This window comes from Miniopterus natalensis, chromosome 2 (genome assembly GCF_054644295.1).
Source record: "Miniopterus natalensis isolate mMinNat1 chromosome 2, mMinNat1.hap1, whole genome shotgun sequence".
NCBI lineage: Eukaryota > Metazoa > Chordata > Mammalia > Chiroptera > Miniopteridae > Miniopterus > Miniopterus natalensis.
In genome coordinates, this window is record NC_142082.1 from 126118159 (window position 1) to 126137234 (window position 19076).

Here is a 19076-nt window from a genome sequence, read left to right on the forward strand (position 1 = left end):
GTGAACAATATTTTTTGGTTTTCACTTGCATGTATTTGGTCTTCATCACATATTAATCTATAATTTCCATTAAAACAGGTCCCTTTAACCTATTTGGTAAGTTAACCTAAATTTAATTGCTTTCTGTAAATGACCAATAAATGTACATTTATTTAAAACTCTGTTGTTCACAATAATTATCAAATCCCCAAATTAGTATGAGTTAAAGAGGTTTTGCTGTATTTTATGAGCACAGCCACACAATGCAAAATCAATTTTAAGGGATTCATGCACAGGATAGCAGGTCTGCTCCATTCCACCCTGAGTTCCCATGATTCTGATGAGTCTTTAGCAAATATAAGACTTTGATCCATCATCATAACACCTGGGAAATTAACCATCCTGTCTGTCATTCTTCAGTCAAGTGGAATTCTTCTGAGAGGACTTCTTGGTTTACTCAAAAATCTCTCCTCTAGTCAACAGCCTTCCCATTTTCTTTCTCTTCAGGGGGTGTTTCTTCAAGCTGCTGGAAGCCCAGAAGGAGTTATTTCCATTTAACTTTCTACAGCTGCAGCCCCAAAAGATAAGCAGGAAGCAGTGGCCACTCTGAGAAGGGAGGCCAGGTGAAAAGTAAGGCCAGGCAGAAAGTGGGCCCCCACAGGCCCACACAGGCCCAGCCACCTTCTGCTGCAACTCAGACACTTCTGCAAGGTGGGCTGTTCAGCAGGAACTCAAACCCATAGAAAAACCATTCCATTCTCTGTCCTGGCTGAAAGAGAATTGGCCTTCAGGTCAGAAAACTTCCCAGGACTCCGCTAGACAGAAACAACGAGCTTCCATTGCCAACAGCCTTGCTCTCAGGAATGACAAGAGAGTTACTAACAGGGAGAGAGATCAGTGCCCTGAGACTGCCCAAACACCCTGCAGAAATGAGGTTTCCTGCCCTGGAAGCTAGCACTGTCTTTGCTATGAATTGGGAGTTTTCAAACTGGGGCTCACTGGCAGGCTTGTGAAGCCATAAAATTAGTATATACAAAATTTAGTGACCATAGTTACCACATTCACAAATGGGTCTGTGACCTCAAAAGGAGACTCCTGCTGCAGACGGGACATATGCTCATGCTAGAGAGCTTCAACACCCTAGTAACACCAGGCAGCCCGGGATGGCGACACTGAAGAGATCCGAGCACCTTTACTGCTTACAAAGAAAGCAGGCCAGGGCTCAAGGAAGAGAGTCGTGTGAAAAGCACAGCATCTGTTCCCCGAGTCCCTGCCAAGCCGGACACCATGGTAACAGCATCATAATCCGCTGGGCTTCCTGAAGAATCCCGATTGTCGCTCCTCAGCAAACACCTGCACCTTTCCAGGCGTGCGGAGAGTGACTCACTCATCACGCCTCGTTAGCCCAGCGTGGCGGTGATTGCACACACGTGTGGCAATCCAGAGCCTCCAGGATAAAACAGTGACGCTGGCTACCCCGGCGACCACAGCGACACAGCATCGCGTCACTCTGGACGGAAGCCAGGGAGGCAGCTACCAGATCAAATGCAGATACAGGACACTTGTGCAATATCTGGGGCATACTTCTAAGAAAAAATTATTTGTTGTTTACCTGAAATTAAAATATAAATGAGCATCCTATATATTTATTTGCTAAATTTGGCAACCCTAGTACCCAGAAAGTATCTGCTGGACACCCCACCTTTCCTCTCTCAGTTTAAATCAAGGGAAACTGAAGACCGGGCCGGCACCCCGGTGTGCTCAGCTAAGCGTACATGCGCACTCAAGTAGCTATCCCAAAGAAGTCAGTCCTGGTGGAATTTTAGAATCACCCGGGGAGCTTTAAATACCACTCAAAACCTCACCACATTCCCAGAACTTCTGATTTAAGCACTCTGAGACCCTGGCATCACTATAATTTTTAATTCTCCACAGATTATTTGAATGGAAAGCTAAGCAGAGAATCACTGAGCTAGGGCATTAGTTCTCAAACGTTAGAGCTCATTAACAAGCGCCTTGTGGGTGGACCTTCAACCACACTTTGAAAGACCCTCCCAGTCCAGATCCCTGCTACTTAAAGTGTGGTCCCCAAACCTCTGGCATAAGCCTCAGATGGGAGCTCTTTAGAATACCAGGACTCCCATCTGCATTTTGAGAAGATATTATTCCAGGTGACTTGTCCATTAAAGTTTGAGAGGCCCTGACCTAGACAGATATTTAACTTTCTAGGGAGCCTCAGCAGCCGGACTCATATTCCAAGCACCTCCGGAGCCACCCGGCACTAGAGGGCTCATCCTCGCACAATAACCTCTCTCAGGACTGGGATTATTCTGAAGCACAAAAAGGCCTTAGACAACATTTCCATCCTCATCAAATAATAAGATAAAAACATCAACCTACCAATATCACATTTTGCATAATGAACATTTGGTATGCTTATAAAAGAAATATGTGTAGTTAAAAAAAAATGAGTGAGGTAGGAGGTTGCTAAGTACTTGCAATTATTTAAAGTGCTTGCAAAGAAAATAAGAAAAGGTATCATAAGGTGGGTGTAATTAGGAATAATGGAACAAAATTAAGCACAGGACGACGTACACTGGGTACTGAACACATTTTTTCACAGCAAGGTCAGTGGTTCCTGTGGTTGTTCCATCAAAAGGGCTGACCCCCTTTCTCCAGGTAAGTAATTTTCAACCTAGGCTAAGGGGAGCATTTGGAGAGAGGTGAGCAAGAAATCCTTTACTGTCCAGGCATTGATCTGGATGATTTAATACAGCATTTCCATTCCTAGATTAAGTATTTACTTGCCAAAATGCATTCTACTTGTTTTATTAACTAAGCTTTTCAAATGCCCCTTTGAGGTCAATAAGCATTTTATTTCTACTTTTTCTGTAAAGAATTTGAGGCACAGAGGTAGAGGGACTTGCGCAAGGTCATCCTGCCAGTTAACAGCTGGTGTCTGGGCAGTCCTCTCACTGCTGACCTCTGAAATCAGACCTCTGTGCTAATTCTGACGCCTCTGGGGGCGGGGAAGGGCTAGATGACAAATGGATGATGGCTGACTGCACTTCTGCGTGTTTTTCTAATGTTCAGGAGCCTTACCTGTGAATTGCTGTGAATTATTCTGAAATTTTAAGCTAGGATGGCAAATATGACACATTGTGTTTTTGAGTGAATTTAACTTTTTTAAAATAATGCAATTGAATTAGGTCTGTTTGACCATTTGTATGAATGATATGTTATGAGTTATTTTGCATTGGTATATTATGCCAAATGGCTGGTTTGACTGAAAATTTTCCTCCTGCTGAAGTTGTCCTAGTTCTCTGGAAAGCAGAGCTCTCAGGGCTGAGTGCGGGCTTGTTACCACGGCTCCTGGGCATTGCTGATGCAGCTGGTCCCGGGACCACACTTAGAGAATGACCGCATACAGTCCCACTATCAGATTTCCAGATTCCCCCACTTAAATAAAACGAATATCTATAAGCCATTACCCTCAGACCACAAACACTCCTGTAAGCATGACAGATCTGCTTGGGTTTCGCCCTTTTATCTGCCTGTTTATGGACGAGGGCCACCGGGGAAGAAATGCTTGTAACGAATGAGGACACTGCTTATTTCTCCCAGGCTGTTAACTGTACTTCACTCTGACCATAAAGAAGCTCCAGGTCTCTTGTGTTAAATAAAAACTAATGTAAAGGGGGAGGGAGGGAATAATGGGAAATGCTTACCTACGTATCGTATATCTTTCAAGGTGGTCATTTTTATCCGCATAGGGGAGAGTTGGTGGTAAATAGATTCCAGGTAGATGCGAGAAGAGATGCGTCTTCCATCACGGCCTTATTCTAAAACCCTCTGCCTTTCCATTGAGACTGAAGTCCACTCCATTACTCTACTCCTAACTACCTCCGGTCAAGGAAAATAGCAAGGAGAATTTTATTTCTCTCACTGAGCCCCATAATGCCAAGAACTCCCTAGTTTCCCCAAAGAGCGATCAATTTCAGTTCATCTTCTTCCAAGGGTCACCATCTGCAAGCATATTTTCAGACTGTCTGATTCCACAGAAATAATCTCCCAGGTCTGGAATCTCCTCCTCTATCCAACCCTCTAAAATATGAATGCTTTGCGGAAATGCCATCTTTCTAACCTGCTTCCAGCCAACCCGTATTTACAGGGAAGCTTTCTCATCAAAAATTCTGCTCTCGGTTATGGGGAATAAATAATAAATTGCTCTACAATAAAGCATTACAGCACAGAACATGGCACAGTGCCTGGCACAGGGGTGGAGCTGGAAGAGCACGTGTGGAATGGATTTTACTGGACACTTACTGGGTGATCAGCATCAAGCTCAGAACCATACATGAGAACTCTGTGAGAGCATTTGTCTAATTCAGAGATCTTCCGGGGGAACCAGGGCACATCCTCTAGCTCTGTTGGAAACACAGTGCAGGATCAAAAATATTAGCTCACAGATCGCACGTTCCCCTCTGCAACATCTGTCAGGTTGCGAGAGCACCCGACAAGCAAAAACTGGCCTTGCCTTCTTCCTCTGCCCAAAGGTTCTCGGGCGGATTCAGCGTCACGATTGTCGTCTGGAATTTCAGCAGCTGGATGAGCTCGTTGAATTCTGTTTTGCCACACTCGAAGTCCACAAAGATCTCCACCTCTGAACTCCTGCGCCGGGATTTCCTCGACTCGATATGAACCATGTTGACGTGTTTTTCCTGTGGAAACAGAAGCAACATCTCTAAGTCTCCTCCGGGGCCCAGTGAAAGGGATGCCATGGGCTGTGCTCCTTCAACTCTCAAACACGGCGCCACTGCCCACTAAGGGAGAAAAGACAATCTCCTCCCTCTTTGGTTGATAAAAACATCAAAATGTTTTCAGCCAGTGTTTCTATTAATAGGAAGAGAGTTTGTAATCAGTTTTCCTGTCACATTTAAAAAAAGAGGGAGGCATTAAGGTATATAAAGGTCCCTATAAAGTATCTTATAATACAAACATCATCATTTCCCAGAGCAGTCCACATCCCCTGGTGGTGTACATGGGGGGGAGAGGGAGGGATCAGGTTATCATATAACCCTCAGGTTTATATTTTTCTTTTCATATGCTCCCAGAAAACATAACTAAAATTCAAACCCCTAATTTTATAGTGGTATAAATTTTCAGTATAAATTGACTTTAAAAAAAATAATCTTTGCAAAAGTAAGTAAATAGTACAAGAGGCAGAAATTGGAACGGTGTTACGAAAATGACTGATATCCAGGGAATCATGGGCCAAAGTGTAGCTCACATTGTAGGACAAGAAAAGGAAGAAAAGCGGCCACGTGTGGATCTCTGAAGGCCAAGAGAAACCAAAATGCAAACAAACAAAACCCTAAATGGGACTACTTTGTAACTGTTCTTTCTCAGCAACCTCCAGGCTAGCTTTGTACAAGAATGTTCTATTGCAATTACCACCCCGTGATGGATTTCGGGGTAAAGGTCTCCTTACAATTAGGTGTTTGAGGGATGGCAGCAATTTTATCCTTAAACCTCAGGTTTAGATTTCCCCAGGGATGTAGTCTTCCTTTCCCCTGACCTAACTGAAGACTAGGTTCTCTTCTGCACCCTAACCCACCCCAAATAAGCAGACCCCTCCCCATGGTTTCTGACGGTGCACTGTGAGGGTGAGCACAATTCCTGACTCCGTCCTGGGCGGCCTCCGAATCTCCAGCACAGGAGGGTCCCAGCGCGAGTCAGAGTCAGGGCCAACCAGAGAGCAGCGGCCTCTGTGTAAAGAACCTAGTCCCATGACAAGGAAACGAAATGCCACATTTCTGTTTTATTAACCTTTGCGTTAATGCCACATCTTCTAAACTGGCAGATAATAAAGGTGAGACTAATATTAAGGTCAAAGTTCAAGAGTCTTCTCGCAGGTTGTGTCACTTTGGACTCTTCAGGTCCCCTGCTTGGAAGCAGAGCAGGTTATTTTTAGACGCGGGAACTGCGGTCCAGGTGGGTTAAGTGGTTTAGCTAAGACCCCATGACTAGCTGAGGGCCAAGTGAAAACGCAGGGCTGCGAACTCCTTCTCCAGGGTTTTTTCCGCCGCACTCAGCTGTCTAATTGAATTGGCCTGCCTCTGGGCGCTGTATGCAGACAGCGCTGGATGATATAATTATGTGTAAAATATTTCCCCAGATTTCCATTACCACTGTTTATGGTGCCCGATCCCTTCTTCAAGGTCAAAAGAGAACAAGGAAATATTTGCCAAATCGGGCTGCTAATTCCCCCTCTACAGTCATCAAAGAGACATTACAATAATGCCTCATATCTGTACACTTGACCAAGCATTTTCACTCACATTATTTCATCACATCAACCTTGTTAGGTAGGAAGAGTTATCGCTCTTTCACAAATGAAGAAATTGAACCGAGGAAGCAGCTATGATTTAGCCAAGGCAGGAGAACACAGGTCTGAATCCTCTGACTGTAATTCCAACCATCTTTTCACTGCGCTAGCAGCCCAAGGCACCTCAAAGAGCTAGGCTCCCTATCTGAGCTAGTCAGCAGCCATTGCCCCCCCCCCCCCCACACACACACACAAAATGCATTTGTAAGGTACGGTGCTTCCTGAAGAATAGGGGAACCATCAGGTGTACCCTGGCAAGAAAGCAATGGTTTTTCTGGATTTTTCTAACTCCATTCTCAACCAGGCTCTTTCTTCAGTGCTCAAACCACCCATTTGGGCCTGGGGAAAGGCTACTGCATTTCTTTGAGAGAAAGAGAAATCTTAGATCTAAGGAGAGTGACTCATCTTTACAAATGGTAAGTTCAGTAAATAATGAGGCTTAGGGGAATACCAAATGCCTACACTCAGGTATACCATTTTATGCAATAAATGTGTCTCTAGGACATGGGCATGATTCAAATGTTAAATCAAATTGAGCTTCGGGCTCTCGATATTTCAAAATACTCTGGCCCCTTTTGTGTTTGCACTTCCACGTGTGAGGCTCACATTTTTAAATTACTAACTGCCTCAGCTGGCAACGGTCTGCAGAATTACTAGTGGGCTAACTCTGAATTCATAAAACATAGTTCACACAAATCTGCTTATTTCACTGCTTGGCAGACCAACTCCCCTCTAAAGACTCATGAAGTCTGGTTTCTTTGAACCTTTCAAACATTATCCAGAAAGGATTCAGCGACGTTTCATAACAGATGATAGGTTTGTAACCAGGCATACAGTCACTTTTAAAGTTATGATAGTTCGCGTGTTCACCTGAAAGAGCTTCAGCGCTTTGACCAATCCACCGACTTCATTTTTCAAAGAGAACACAACGGCCGTCTTGCCGCTTTCAGCAGCAGTTTCGCCTTTGCTGCTTCCCTTGTTGCTTTTGTTCTCATCCTTCTTGCCAGAGTTAGCTTTGTTTAGCTTCAAGAAGGCAGAAACACACACAAATATTAGGATTACAGGGTTCTCTTTTACTAGATGTTTTTCCAGATATTCCATTCATATGCTGGAAGCCCCAGTAATCATATCAACTCAAGAAGTTGCTATGTCAATTCATAATTTTTGACCCTAAATATTGGTCTAATTTACTCTGGGAAATTATTTTCCAATGCTCTAAAATATCACCCAATGGTTGAAATTAAAAGGGGATCAGATTTGATTCACTTTAAGAACAACAAACATCTGACTGTCATAAAATAAAAAAATCTCACATATGAATAATTCCTGCCTTTCTAAGTTTATTTTACAGCATAAAATTTGATCTGTTGGCCTAGTTGACTCATATGGAAGCTATATTATTAATTACTTAACATAAAAAAAGAAGGCCAAATGTATATTTTCACAATAATTTTCGTTTCAATTAAATCTTAAAAACAAAATATTCATTTCATTCTGAAATATGTCCAGACATGCACTGAAATTGATAACCTGACTTTCTGCAGTTAGGTCTACATGGCCAATGGGAGCCTATCTGCAGAAGTTCAGCATGAAGGGATGTATTCACACAAGGCCATCTGTGTCAGCAGATGACATCTGAAAAGTGGCTGTTAAAATTCAGCCACAGTAAAAAGGAAAGGAAAGGAAAGAAAAGACGTGTGGGTGGGGTGAAGGAGAGAGGGGGGAGAGAGAGAAAGAGAGAACTACCTAATCATTTGGTACAAAAAGTTGAATCTGAGAAACTGAAAAAGACTAACATTTTATTAGCCATTCAAGATACTATATACATGACTAAGTAATGACTATTAGTCCGAAGGTAAAAATGGCAGATTCCAGACACTCAGATCACATTGTCAGAAATGCAGAATTAAAAAGCTGGGAACTTACATTTGACAGACAAATAAAATTAGGGTGTACTTTTTGCACATGCAAATGAGGAATCGAGTAGACAGAGAACTTTCTCCCTGACAAACAGTGATGCAATACAAGCTATTACTTCCTTATGAAACTGAGAAAAGTACATTAGCTGTGGAACCCAGTGAATAGTTTTACCACTGTCTTCCTCTGATTTCTCTACTGGCTTTATTTTCTCATGTTAGTATTGCCTCACTCACTAGATTCATATATCATTAAAGTGATTTATTTTATGAGTTATTATTTAAGACTTCAGGGAAGAAAAAATGTTCATGCAGATATTGGCATTTGATAGTATGTTTAGTCATTAAAAGCTCAAATGTCTTATTACTCTCACCATCTGCCTCCTCCTCACCACCTAACACACAGATCTTATATATTTAAGTAGCATAACTGAGTTTTCTTTGTTTTCCTTCTAGTAGTACATTATAACTTCAAAATTCCTCCATGGAATTTCTCATCCAAATATTCATGATATTTAAATGTTAGAAAATCAGTTATTGATCTCATTTTTGCAAATTGATTTAAGTAGTTCTACAAAACTTGCCCTGATTTACTTTCCAAGATTTTTAGCAGTAATAATATACCAGTACAATATAACCCTCTGGCATGGAGTTGAAGCTACAATATTAAAACAGATTTTGCTATGATACAGGCTGAATTATAATTGGTTGATAAAGTCTGATAGTACAGTAATAAAATATCATTTAATATTTTTAATAACTAGAAATATGAATACATTTTTCTTTCAGTGTCTTTTTTATTAAATCCCATGACTATCACCTCAAATCAGAATTTAAATCCTGCAAAATATCATTTTCTTATTCTGTTAATATTTAAATATAAAAACTATCTTAAATATTGAAACAAGTGGTGTATTGCTTTCGTTACTCCATCAATTAAACTGAAAAAAACAAAATGGGAGTAATGAGCAATGTAGGAAAACTTTTGAAAAAAAACTCAATCTTTCTTTTATCCCAATAACCAGCACCTATAGAGTAAAATAGAAAATATTACTTCTGTGTTTGAAGATCAGGCTTTGGAGATGGAATGGGGTACAGGAGACACAGTAATCTTGCAAGAACCCTAAAGAGTTATTTCATTTCTTCTCCCTGTTCCTTCTCGTAATAAACGGCCTTTCAAGATTCTAGACACTTTTTTGGCTGTGGATGTACGACGTGGGTTTACACCACCTTTCGTTGACGTTCAGGACCTTCTTTGCTTTCCACTTATACATTCTGAGGAAAAGAAGTTTCGCAGGTAGCCATCAGTACACCTGCTTCACTTTATGGAGAAAGAAGGGACACCAGAGGCAGAGAGGAGGGAGGCAGGGTGCCCAGGTGCGAGAAAGGAGGTGAGGGGTGTGTGCTTGCTCCGCACCAGGTGTCCATTTGACAACGTGGAAGGAAGAGACCATCGCTCCCCTAGAAATACTCTAGAAAGTGCCCGCTACTCAGTACTCACTGTTAAGCTGCCAAGTAGCTGATGCTCTTCGGGCACCGCGGAATCCAGGGAAAACCCTCTCCTCGCCCAGTATTTACTGGAAAACATCATCATTGCCGGCTGCATGGGTCCCGATGCAATTTTCTGTCCCTGCGGCAGGGGGACCAGAGGGCAGGAGCCGCGCGGGCGGAGCCTGCGGAGGGAGCGCGAGCCCGGCGGCCCGCGCGGGCGCTGTCCAGAGCCCCGGTGCTGAAGAGCGCAGTGCCGGTCCTCCCCGCCCCGGGCTCCTTTATGTGAGCGACGGGACTGATGGCAGGCCGATTAGAGAGAAACTCATTTCTGGCTGTTGATGGCCACAGTCAGATTACAGGCCTGAAGCCTGGGGTTATCTGTGCTCAGGGTGCGATCTGTCTCATAGGTCGAGTATCCGTTCGGACGTGGGTGATGGAGAACAATGCATAATGGGGTGTGATTTGTAAAAGAAAATATCTGTCCCCTGATGTTAGCCCTCATCTCTCAAACCTGCTACTGGCGTTAACCTCAGCCTTTAGGTGACTATGAATTCAAAGGGTTAGTGCTTTCTTTCCAAAAGATGGGGAATAATTTAAGAAAAATCAGCACGACTGAATCCCTAAGCCACTTTATTTTATATTCGTAAGCCTTTTCTGATCTGATGTGTCACGTGCACGTGTGTGTGTGTGTGTGTGTGTGTGTGTGTGTGTGTGTGTGATGGCTTTCATAAAGGCACTGCTTCCCGATTGTGTGATGCTGCTTTGTGGTGATACTCAGGCAATTGTAAAGAACATGTGAGGCTTTGGTTTAGCCACACATACATACATATAGTAGCCATATGTTTGACTAACCACATGGGTGGAGTTGAGACGCAAACACTAGAGTCTTTCTCACAAAGTGGGAAGGAAAAGGAAACTAAATGCCTACTCAGTCATTCCTTTGATGCTATTGATGGTTAGTGAATTTCTCCTCTCCCTTGATTAATAGATCAAATCCAACAAATCTGGAATATGTATCAATTGATATACTTATTCAAACTTTAGGAAGTCATAAAAGTCACCATGTCACGGGAAGTTATTGCCAACCTCTTGAGGGGTGGATGGGATACTCTTGACCAAATGTGCCTGTCTGACTGCAAAACTAAACAAAACCTGGGGCTGACACTGCTTATTGACATAGAAAACAAGATTTAAAAATTTTCAACACAGGAAAGGCTGAACTAATATTAACTGAATTTTAATTGTTCCTGGAGTCTTGAGGGGGCATAATTATTTGATTTAATTTTAGAAATATTATTTGGCTTGCATTTTCTCTAAAAATCAGTTCTGACTGAGGAAATTCAAGTTTAAATGCATTGATTGAAGTAATGATAATATTAGTTAATGTTCCTGAGTGCTTAGCGTTTGCTGATTTCTATTCTAAGCACATTTTTAGGTAAAATAGGGATTCGCCATCACAAAAACACTTACAAGACAGGAACTATTATTTACATTTCATATATGAAGAAACTAAGGCACAAAGAATTGATTCACACAATTAAAGAGAGGCGAGGCAGTATATAAAGTCAAGCAGTCTGGCTCCAAAATCTATGCTCTCAACTATCGCATTATATAGTTTCTTGAGTATTTCAAAAAATAAAAACATCTTAACAAAAAAGTACACTCAAGAAACCATACATAAATTGTTTCCACTAGAATAGAGTTTGGGAAGATGCGTAACTCAACAAGATTTGTTAAGCGCTCACTTTCTGTTAGGCACTGAAATGGAGCCCTGGGCGTGCAAGATGAATGGGATACAGTGCCCGCCTCCAAGGATGTCACAGGCTCTCCGAAAGAAGCCTACATGCAAATAAATACATGAAACAAAATATATCGACTTCTCCACAGAAGACATTAAAGATGACATTAAAGATGTCTCCTGTGGAGAAGTCAAGGGAGAGAGTGCTCAATGCTATCTTAAGGGGAGTCAAAAGAGGCTTTAGGAGGTGTTGCCTGAGCTGAATATTTAAAAGTGAGTTTGTGCTGCCAGTCAGAAGAGAATGGGAGATGGTAAGGAGCCCATTTCATGTAGAGAAAACAATATAAGAAAATAGAGAGCAGTTTTTGCTCAACAGTGGTGGAGCACGGTTTGGAGGTAAGGGTGTCCAGTGAGAGAGAAGGCTGAAGAGGAAAGCAGGGTCCAAAATCCTGACAAACCTTGAATGGCATTTGGTGGGCTTTGCACCTTCACCTTGTCCAAGTGAAAGAGGACAGTTGAAAGGATGTTATGCAAGGCAATAGCACAACCACATTGGTACTTTTTAAAAGTAGAAGCTTGGAGGAGAACTTCACGACTGAAGGCATAAACCATATAGGCCTTGAAGTAGTCTAGCCAGGAGAAGGTGACCGGGTAAGACGGCAGCATTGAGGCAATGAAAAGAACAAGAGACATTCAAGGGTAAAATCCCTAAGACAGCATCTCTACTTGGATGTAGGAGCAGAAAAAGAGGCTCCAGAATCACTCCAAATTCCTGAGTTAATGATAATGTCATTCATGGAACTAGACCACACAAAATAACAGCAATTTAAGAGGGAATTTTTGGAAGTTTGATTTTATATATATTGCGTGTGCGTGTTCAGGTGAAGATGTCCAATTAGCATGTAGATGTATGGGTTCAAACTTGAACGGAGACCTATGCTGGAGACAGAGATTTAGGTATTCAGCTACCCAAATAGCTGAATCTATGTGGGTATAGCTTCACTCATGGAAAAATATGGTGTTTGAGATGAGAGCCAGGAATAAATAGGCTTTGGGGAAAACCAAATTTAAGAAGCAAATTAAAATAATAAAAACAAAGAAAGAGAAAAAAGTTCAGAAAGGTAGGAAAAGGAAAACGAAAGAGAAGATAAGTTTCTAGAAGACAAACATAAAACAAAAAAGATAGGATAAAGGACTGATTATTTGGAAATTTGAATGCCAGGATAAAACATTTATATTTAAAAAAGGAGCACTTGTTATTTTTGTATTCAGACTATAGCCTAATGAAAATGATACTTCAGTGAGGTTTAGCCTAGGTAGGACAACAAGTAAGAGGAAAGGAAATGGCAAAAGCTTGAACTAGGGTGGTGACAGTTAACAGAAAAAGGAATGTCAAAATGAGAATCAACGAGGAGTTGGTAGTCCATTGAATATTAATTCTGAAAAAGGTGAGGTCAAATATAAGAGAAAGACTAAACTACCAAGCCTCTATGGCTGGAAGTAGCAGGATTTCCACTATTTTCAAAGAAGAAATAAGTTTTAGAAAAAAGAAATCTTAGGGATAGTGAATTTGAGTTGACCACAGTACTATCAAATGATGTTAAGTAGCATGCAATTATAATGTGGGACTGGAGTGTGAGAAATAGATTAGAGCTGGAAATAGACATTTTAGAGTAATTCAGTGATGTTAGCTGATATAAAACATGAAATTTCCAAATAAAAAAAAAAATATGTAGAAGGGGGAAAGGAGACTGGAACCCTTGTGCACTGTTGGGGAAAATTTAAAATGGTACAGCCAAGCCTGGCTGGTGTGGCTCAGCGGTTGAGCATTAACCTATGATCTAGGAGGTTGAAGTTCAATTCCCAGTCAGGGCACATGCCCAGGTTGCAGGTTAGATCCCCAGTAGGGGGCGTGCATGATGCAAGCTGATCAATGATTCTCTCATCATGAGGTTTCTATGTCTCTCTCTCTCTCTCTCTCTCCCTTCCTCTCTCTGAAATCAATAAAAACATATTTTTATAAAGTGATACAGCCAATGTGGAAACAGTATGGAGTTTCCCCCCAAAAGTAAAAACATAATTATCATATGATTAGTTATTGCTATATCCAACAAATTTGAAAGCAGGGTCTCAAAGAGATATCTGTACACCCATGCTCATAGCAGCATTATTCACAATAGCCAAAATGTTGAAGCAATGCAAGTGTCTGTCCATTGACGAATGAATGAATAAACAAAATGTGGTATATGTATACAATGGAATATTATTTATCCATAAAAAGGAAGAAAATTCCAACACATGCTACAAAATGGATGAAACTTGAGGACATTATGTTGAGTGAAATAAGCCAGTCACAAAAAGACAAACACTGTATGATTCCACTTACATGAGGTATTTAGAGTAGTCAAACTCATGGAAGCAGAAAGTAGAATGGTGGTTGTCAGGAGCTGGGGGGAGGGAAAAATAGGGTACAAAATTTGTTTTACAAGATTAAGAGCTCTGGAGAGTGAATGTGAATGTATTACAATTAAATGTAGAAAGAAAAGGAGTAGTCATCAGGTAACAAGATGAGTCAAGGAGATGAAATATGAAAGCTTAAAAAAGAGATGACTCATGGTCAAAGGGTCAGAAACCACAGAGAAGAGAAAGGGAGTAAGGATTAGAGGAAGACACTAAATTTGGCTACGAAGCTGTCATTCATGACCTTAAAGAGTGCAGTTTCAGCAAAACAGAGGAAATAAAACCCAGATTACAGGAGTTAAAGGTGTGGATGCTGAAGAGTAGATCATTTATATAAGATATTAAAGGACTCTTCCTAATTAAGAATGTAAACTTAACTACTTTTGCTCCCTCCAGAAATCCTCCTAAAGCAACAATAAAGGATTTCCTTTCCTTTCTAAGGCACAAAAGAATGCCATAAATAGCAACAACAAAAATTGGAGGCTTGACAGGAGATGAAAGAGTGATCAAAGACTTTGCAGGCATAAGAAAGCCGAACCTTAAGCAATCAATGAAGAAGACTGAGAAGCACCTCAATGTATACTGTAAAATTCCCTAAAAACTCAAATACCTCTAGAAGTGGGGGTAAGTGGAAGATATTGAAAAGAGCAGTTCAAAGTCTATTTAAGAATCAGCAAAATGATTTCAAAACTTAATAACAAGGTTACAGTAACAAAAATACCATGGTACTTCAAAAAGACAGACATATCGATAAATGGAACAGAATTTCGAGTCCAGAAGTGATTTCTGATTACATTTATGATTAACTGATTTTTAATAAAAGTGCCAAGACAATTCATTGGAGAAAGAATACTTTTAAGAAATGTTGCTGAAACAACTTTGGATATCCACATGAAAAACAATGAAGTTGAACTTCTACACAAAAATTATCTCAATATGGGTCATAGGCCTAAATGTAAGAGCTAAAACTGTAACACTCTTAAAACATAAGAGTATGTTTTCATGACCTTGAATTAGGCAATTCTTAGATATGACACCAAAAGCATAAGCAACCAAAGAAATAAATAAGATTTCATCAAAATTAAATACTTTTGTGCTTCAAAGGACATCATTAAGAAAATGGGGGGGAAAACCAACAACAAAAACAAAAACACAGGATGGGAGAAAATACTTGTAAATCATGTCTCTCAAAGGAGACAGTATCCAGAATACATAAAGAACTCTTTCAATTCGACAATGAAAAAACAAACAATATTTTAAAGTATTTGAATAGATATTTCTCCAAAGAATATATGTCCAGTAAGCACATGAAAAACGTTCAACATCATTAGTCAGTAGAGAAATACAAATTAAAAAGCACAAGATACCCCCTGGCTGGTTGCCTCAGTTGGTTGAAGCATCGCCCCATACACCAAAAAGGTTGTGTGCTCGGTTCCCATTCAGGGCACACACCTAAATTGCAGGTTCGATCCCCGGTCAGGGCATGTGCAGGAGACAACCTGTTCTGGCCATCATTGTTCTGGCCACCATGGCCAGAAGAACAGAACACCTAAGGAACTAACAGTAAAGGTAGAAAAAGATCCCTATTGTACAGACAAGGCCTGGCAAGCTAGCGCAATCATTACCGCCCCCCCTGAGTTCCCATAGAAAAACAAAACAAACCAGTCAGGCTCCGGGCAAGCATAACCCCATTACTCATTGTAAGACATTGTGTTTAAATCGTCCCTTTTATGTTACTAAATGTTCCCCCTTGTTTCATGTTACAAAAGCTGACAACCTAACAAATTATCAAATTATTATAAGTCCCTTTACCGTAGTTGCCTTTGTAGTTACTGAGTATAAAATGTGGGAAGAACTGAGGGTCGGGGCTGCAGTTCGGCTCTCACATGGGTGAGACGCTGCAACTGTAGCCGCTGGCAGCTAATAAAGGCTCCAAGATTCAAACACAAACTCGGGTGGTCGTCTGTCGCGGGTCCCCCCAGAACAAACCGATGGATGTTTCTCACATCGATGTCTGTCTCTCTCTCTTTCTCCCTTCCTCTCTCTCTAAAATCAATAAACATATCCGTGGGTGAAGATAAAAATATATAAGTAAGTAAATAAATAAATAAAATAAATAAATAAATAAATAAATAAATAAATAAATAAATAAATAAATAAATAAAACAAAAAACACCAGATACCACTTCATAAACCATCAGGATGGCTAAAATAAGAGAGACAAGTGTTGGGAGGAAGCAGCAAAATGGACCCCTCACACAGTGTTGGTGGGACTGAAAAATGGTAGTCACTTTGGAAAAGTTTGGTAGTTCCTCAAAATGTTAACCATAAAGTTACCATATGACCCAGCAATTTTATTCCTAGGTACATGTTAAATAGTGTAGTCTTTTTGGGAAAATGTTTGGCAGTTCCTCAGAAAGTTAAACCCAGAGTTACTATATGACTCAGCAATTTCGCTGTTAGGTACACACCTTAGAAAAATGAAGACATGCGTCCACACAAAAGGTTGTGCATGAATGTTCATAACAGCATTATTCAGAATAGCCAAAGTGGAACCAACTGAAGTACCAACTGAGGAAAAGACAAAATATGATATATACACAAATAATAATATAAAGGAACGAAGTACTGATATGTTACAACATGAATGAACCTTGAGGACATTATGCTAAATGAAAAATGTCGGTTACAAATAAACCACATATTGTGCAATTCCATTTATATGAAATGTCTGGAAGAAACACACACACACACACACACACACACACACACACACACACGGAGATAGAGATGGAGAGAGAGAGAGAACAGAAAGTACATTAGTGGTTGCCAGGGGCTGAATGGAGGGGGGAAATAGGATGACTAATGGGTACTTTGTTTTGAGGGTGATGAAAATACTCTAAAATTAGATATTGGTGCTAGTTACACAACCCTGTGAAGGGCACCAGACATAGTTGAGAACAGGGGCATCATCCAGAGAAGAGGGTGATTAAATGAACATATGCACTAGAGACTGAGACTCTTAAACCTCAGGAGGCTGAGAGTCAGGCATTTAGCCTCCAGCCAGATGAAGGGATTAAACGTTCCAACTATAATTTTCCATGCTGCTAAAAATGCTTAATGCAGGGATGCCTTGTGATTAATTTTTATGATTATTTGCTATATTGACCAAGAGGGTTGACTTGAGAATGATCAGACTTCCTTAATTAGCCAAATGATATATCTTATGCTAGTGTCCTCATTGTTTTCATAACTTTCATAAAAGGAGATTGATAAAAGGCCAGCATATTTAAGCCCAATTTGAAGAAGATAAAACTGAAGCACAAAGAGGGTAGTGATTTCTTTCGGGGTCAGTGAGGTAGTAGCTCAGGTGAAACCCGAATACACAGTTCAGATTTGAAATCAAAATTACCCCAGTCAACAGGAAACAAGCCAAATGGTGCCCCGGGGCGGTTCCTGTAGAATAGTGTTTGCGGAGGAAAAACCAACCACAGAGCTTTAAGATTTAAAAAGATGGCCTGTGGCAGTATCTATTTGGTTGCCATCAGATAACAATGGTAGCATTTATGAAGGCTTAATCATGCCAGGCACCTTATTAAACATTTTATATGTTTATTAGTCCTCACAACGGGGGTAGGCATTATTCCCACATACAGATGAGAAAGTGAGGGCTCGGACGATGGTTATGATCACAAAACAAAGCAGCAACTTAGTCAACTTTATGACTAGCTGACTCCAAAACCTGTATCCTTACCGATACCTTAACCCTTCTGTTTCACATTTGTAAGCGCAGTGGACATTTTCTGGAATGAACAATTCCATGCGTTTGACTGAATGTTTTTTCTTACATGACTCCTGGAGCTCATAGAATAAACGTTCCTTCTATGCCAAGAACATAAAACATAAAGTGATCCAAGCATCCAAACCTCACCCCAAGCCACCTTGAACTCCTTGAGGAAGCAATTTTTTTTTGGCCCAGAAATACCACCTCTCATTACAGGTTACTATTATTGTTACCAGATACCATCACTATTTATCAAGAAGTACCACCTCTTGTTACTGGTTCAAAGTCTGTGTGCCCAAGGCTTCAAAAGGAGAGTCAGAATTTGGAATAAGGCAAGGTTTATTGATCAAGAAGGCACCTAGAAGCTGGGAGCCCTGGCAGTTCCTCAAATCCACCTTAAGAAAGTAGAGAGTTCAGGGTACTTTTATGTCAAAAAGGGGAGAAATGGGAGAAGCTGTAAAACCTCAAAGCCCAAGCAGAATTCCCCTAGCGATTAGCATGTCTAAAGCAGGAGCTGTTAGCCTAAAGGCCATGGGCACAAAGCAGGCTTGAACAAGATAGCCAGACTGATCATTTCACTGGTACACTAACACAACACATTATGGTTACATAGGTATGGAGCTCTAAATTGTAACCAAGAAACTTGGAGTCAGTGATGGCAGATAAGAAAATGAGAGAAAAGCATGCAAAGCTCCTAAGATCTTTTCAAGTTTATCAAAGGATGTATATTTTTAAATCTATAGTGATGCTCTCAGTGAGAGTCCTTCAGATAAACTTAGAAGCCCTAGCCAGTTTGGCTCAGTGGTTAGAGTGGTAGTGCGTACTGAAGGGTCCGGGGTTCAATTCCAGCCAAGGGCACATACCTCAGTTGCAGGCTCGATCCCCTGATCAGGGTGCATGTGGGAGGCAACCAACCGATGTGTCTCTCACATCGATCTCTCTCTCTTCCACTCTCTCTTAAAAGCAATGGGGAAAAAAACCTCAGGTGAGGATTTTAAAAAAAAGATAACCTTAGAAAAGAGACTAAGGGGGCTCCCCTAGACAAAGGCCAGGTCTTTCATGGACGCACTCCACACTGCAAAGCTATCAAATGAAATGCTCACCCAACATGCAAAAAATGAAACTGGACCACTACCTTACACAATGCACAAAACTCAACTCAAAATGGATCAGACTGGAACATAAGAAATGCTCACAATTATTTGAGCCCTCTCACAGAATAACTTCCACTCTTCTAAATTTACCTTGTTATTCTAATTCCAAAGTACAGAGTTGAAGAGAGCTATGAAAAAAATTCGGCAACCTAGACATGTGAAAAAT

At 40.8% G+C, this 19076-nt stretch overlaps 1 protein-coding gene across 2 annotated transcripts in view; it reads right to left on the minus strand.

The window, feature by feature from the left end:
• TPH2 (tryptophan hydroxylase 2) overlaps positions 1-9889 on the minus strand; it is a 92247-nt gene extending 82358 nt beyond the window's left edge. Inside the window, exons 1-4 of one of the 2 annotated variants that reach the window (XM_016199289.2) lie at positions 9785-9889; positions 7238-7390; positions 4517-4700; positions 4306-4406 (exon numbers count right to left, since the gene is read on the minus strand). In XM_016199289.2, the coding sequence (XP_016054775.2) occupies positions 4306-4406; positions 4517-4700; positions 7238-7390; positions 9785-9889 (543 nt within the window). Of the gene's footprint in view, positions 1-4305; positions 4407-4516; positions 4701-7237; positions 7402-9777 lie in introns of both variants that reach the window. The other variant, XM_087813874.1, reaches the window with a different exon arrangement.
• Between the last annotated feature and the right edge of the window lie 9187 nt (positions 9890-19076).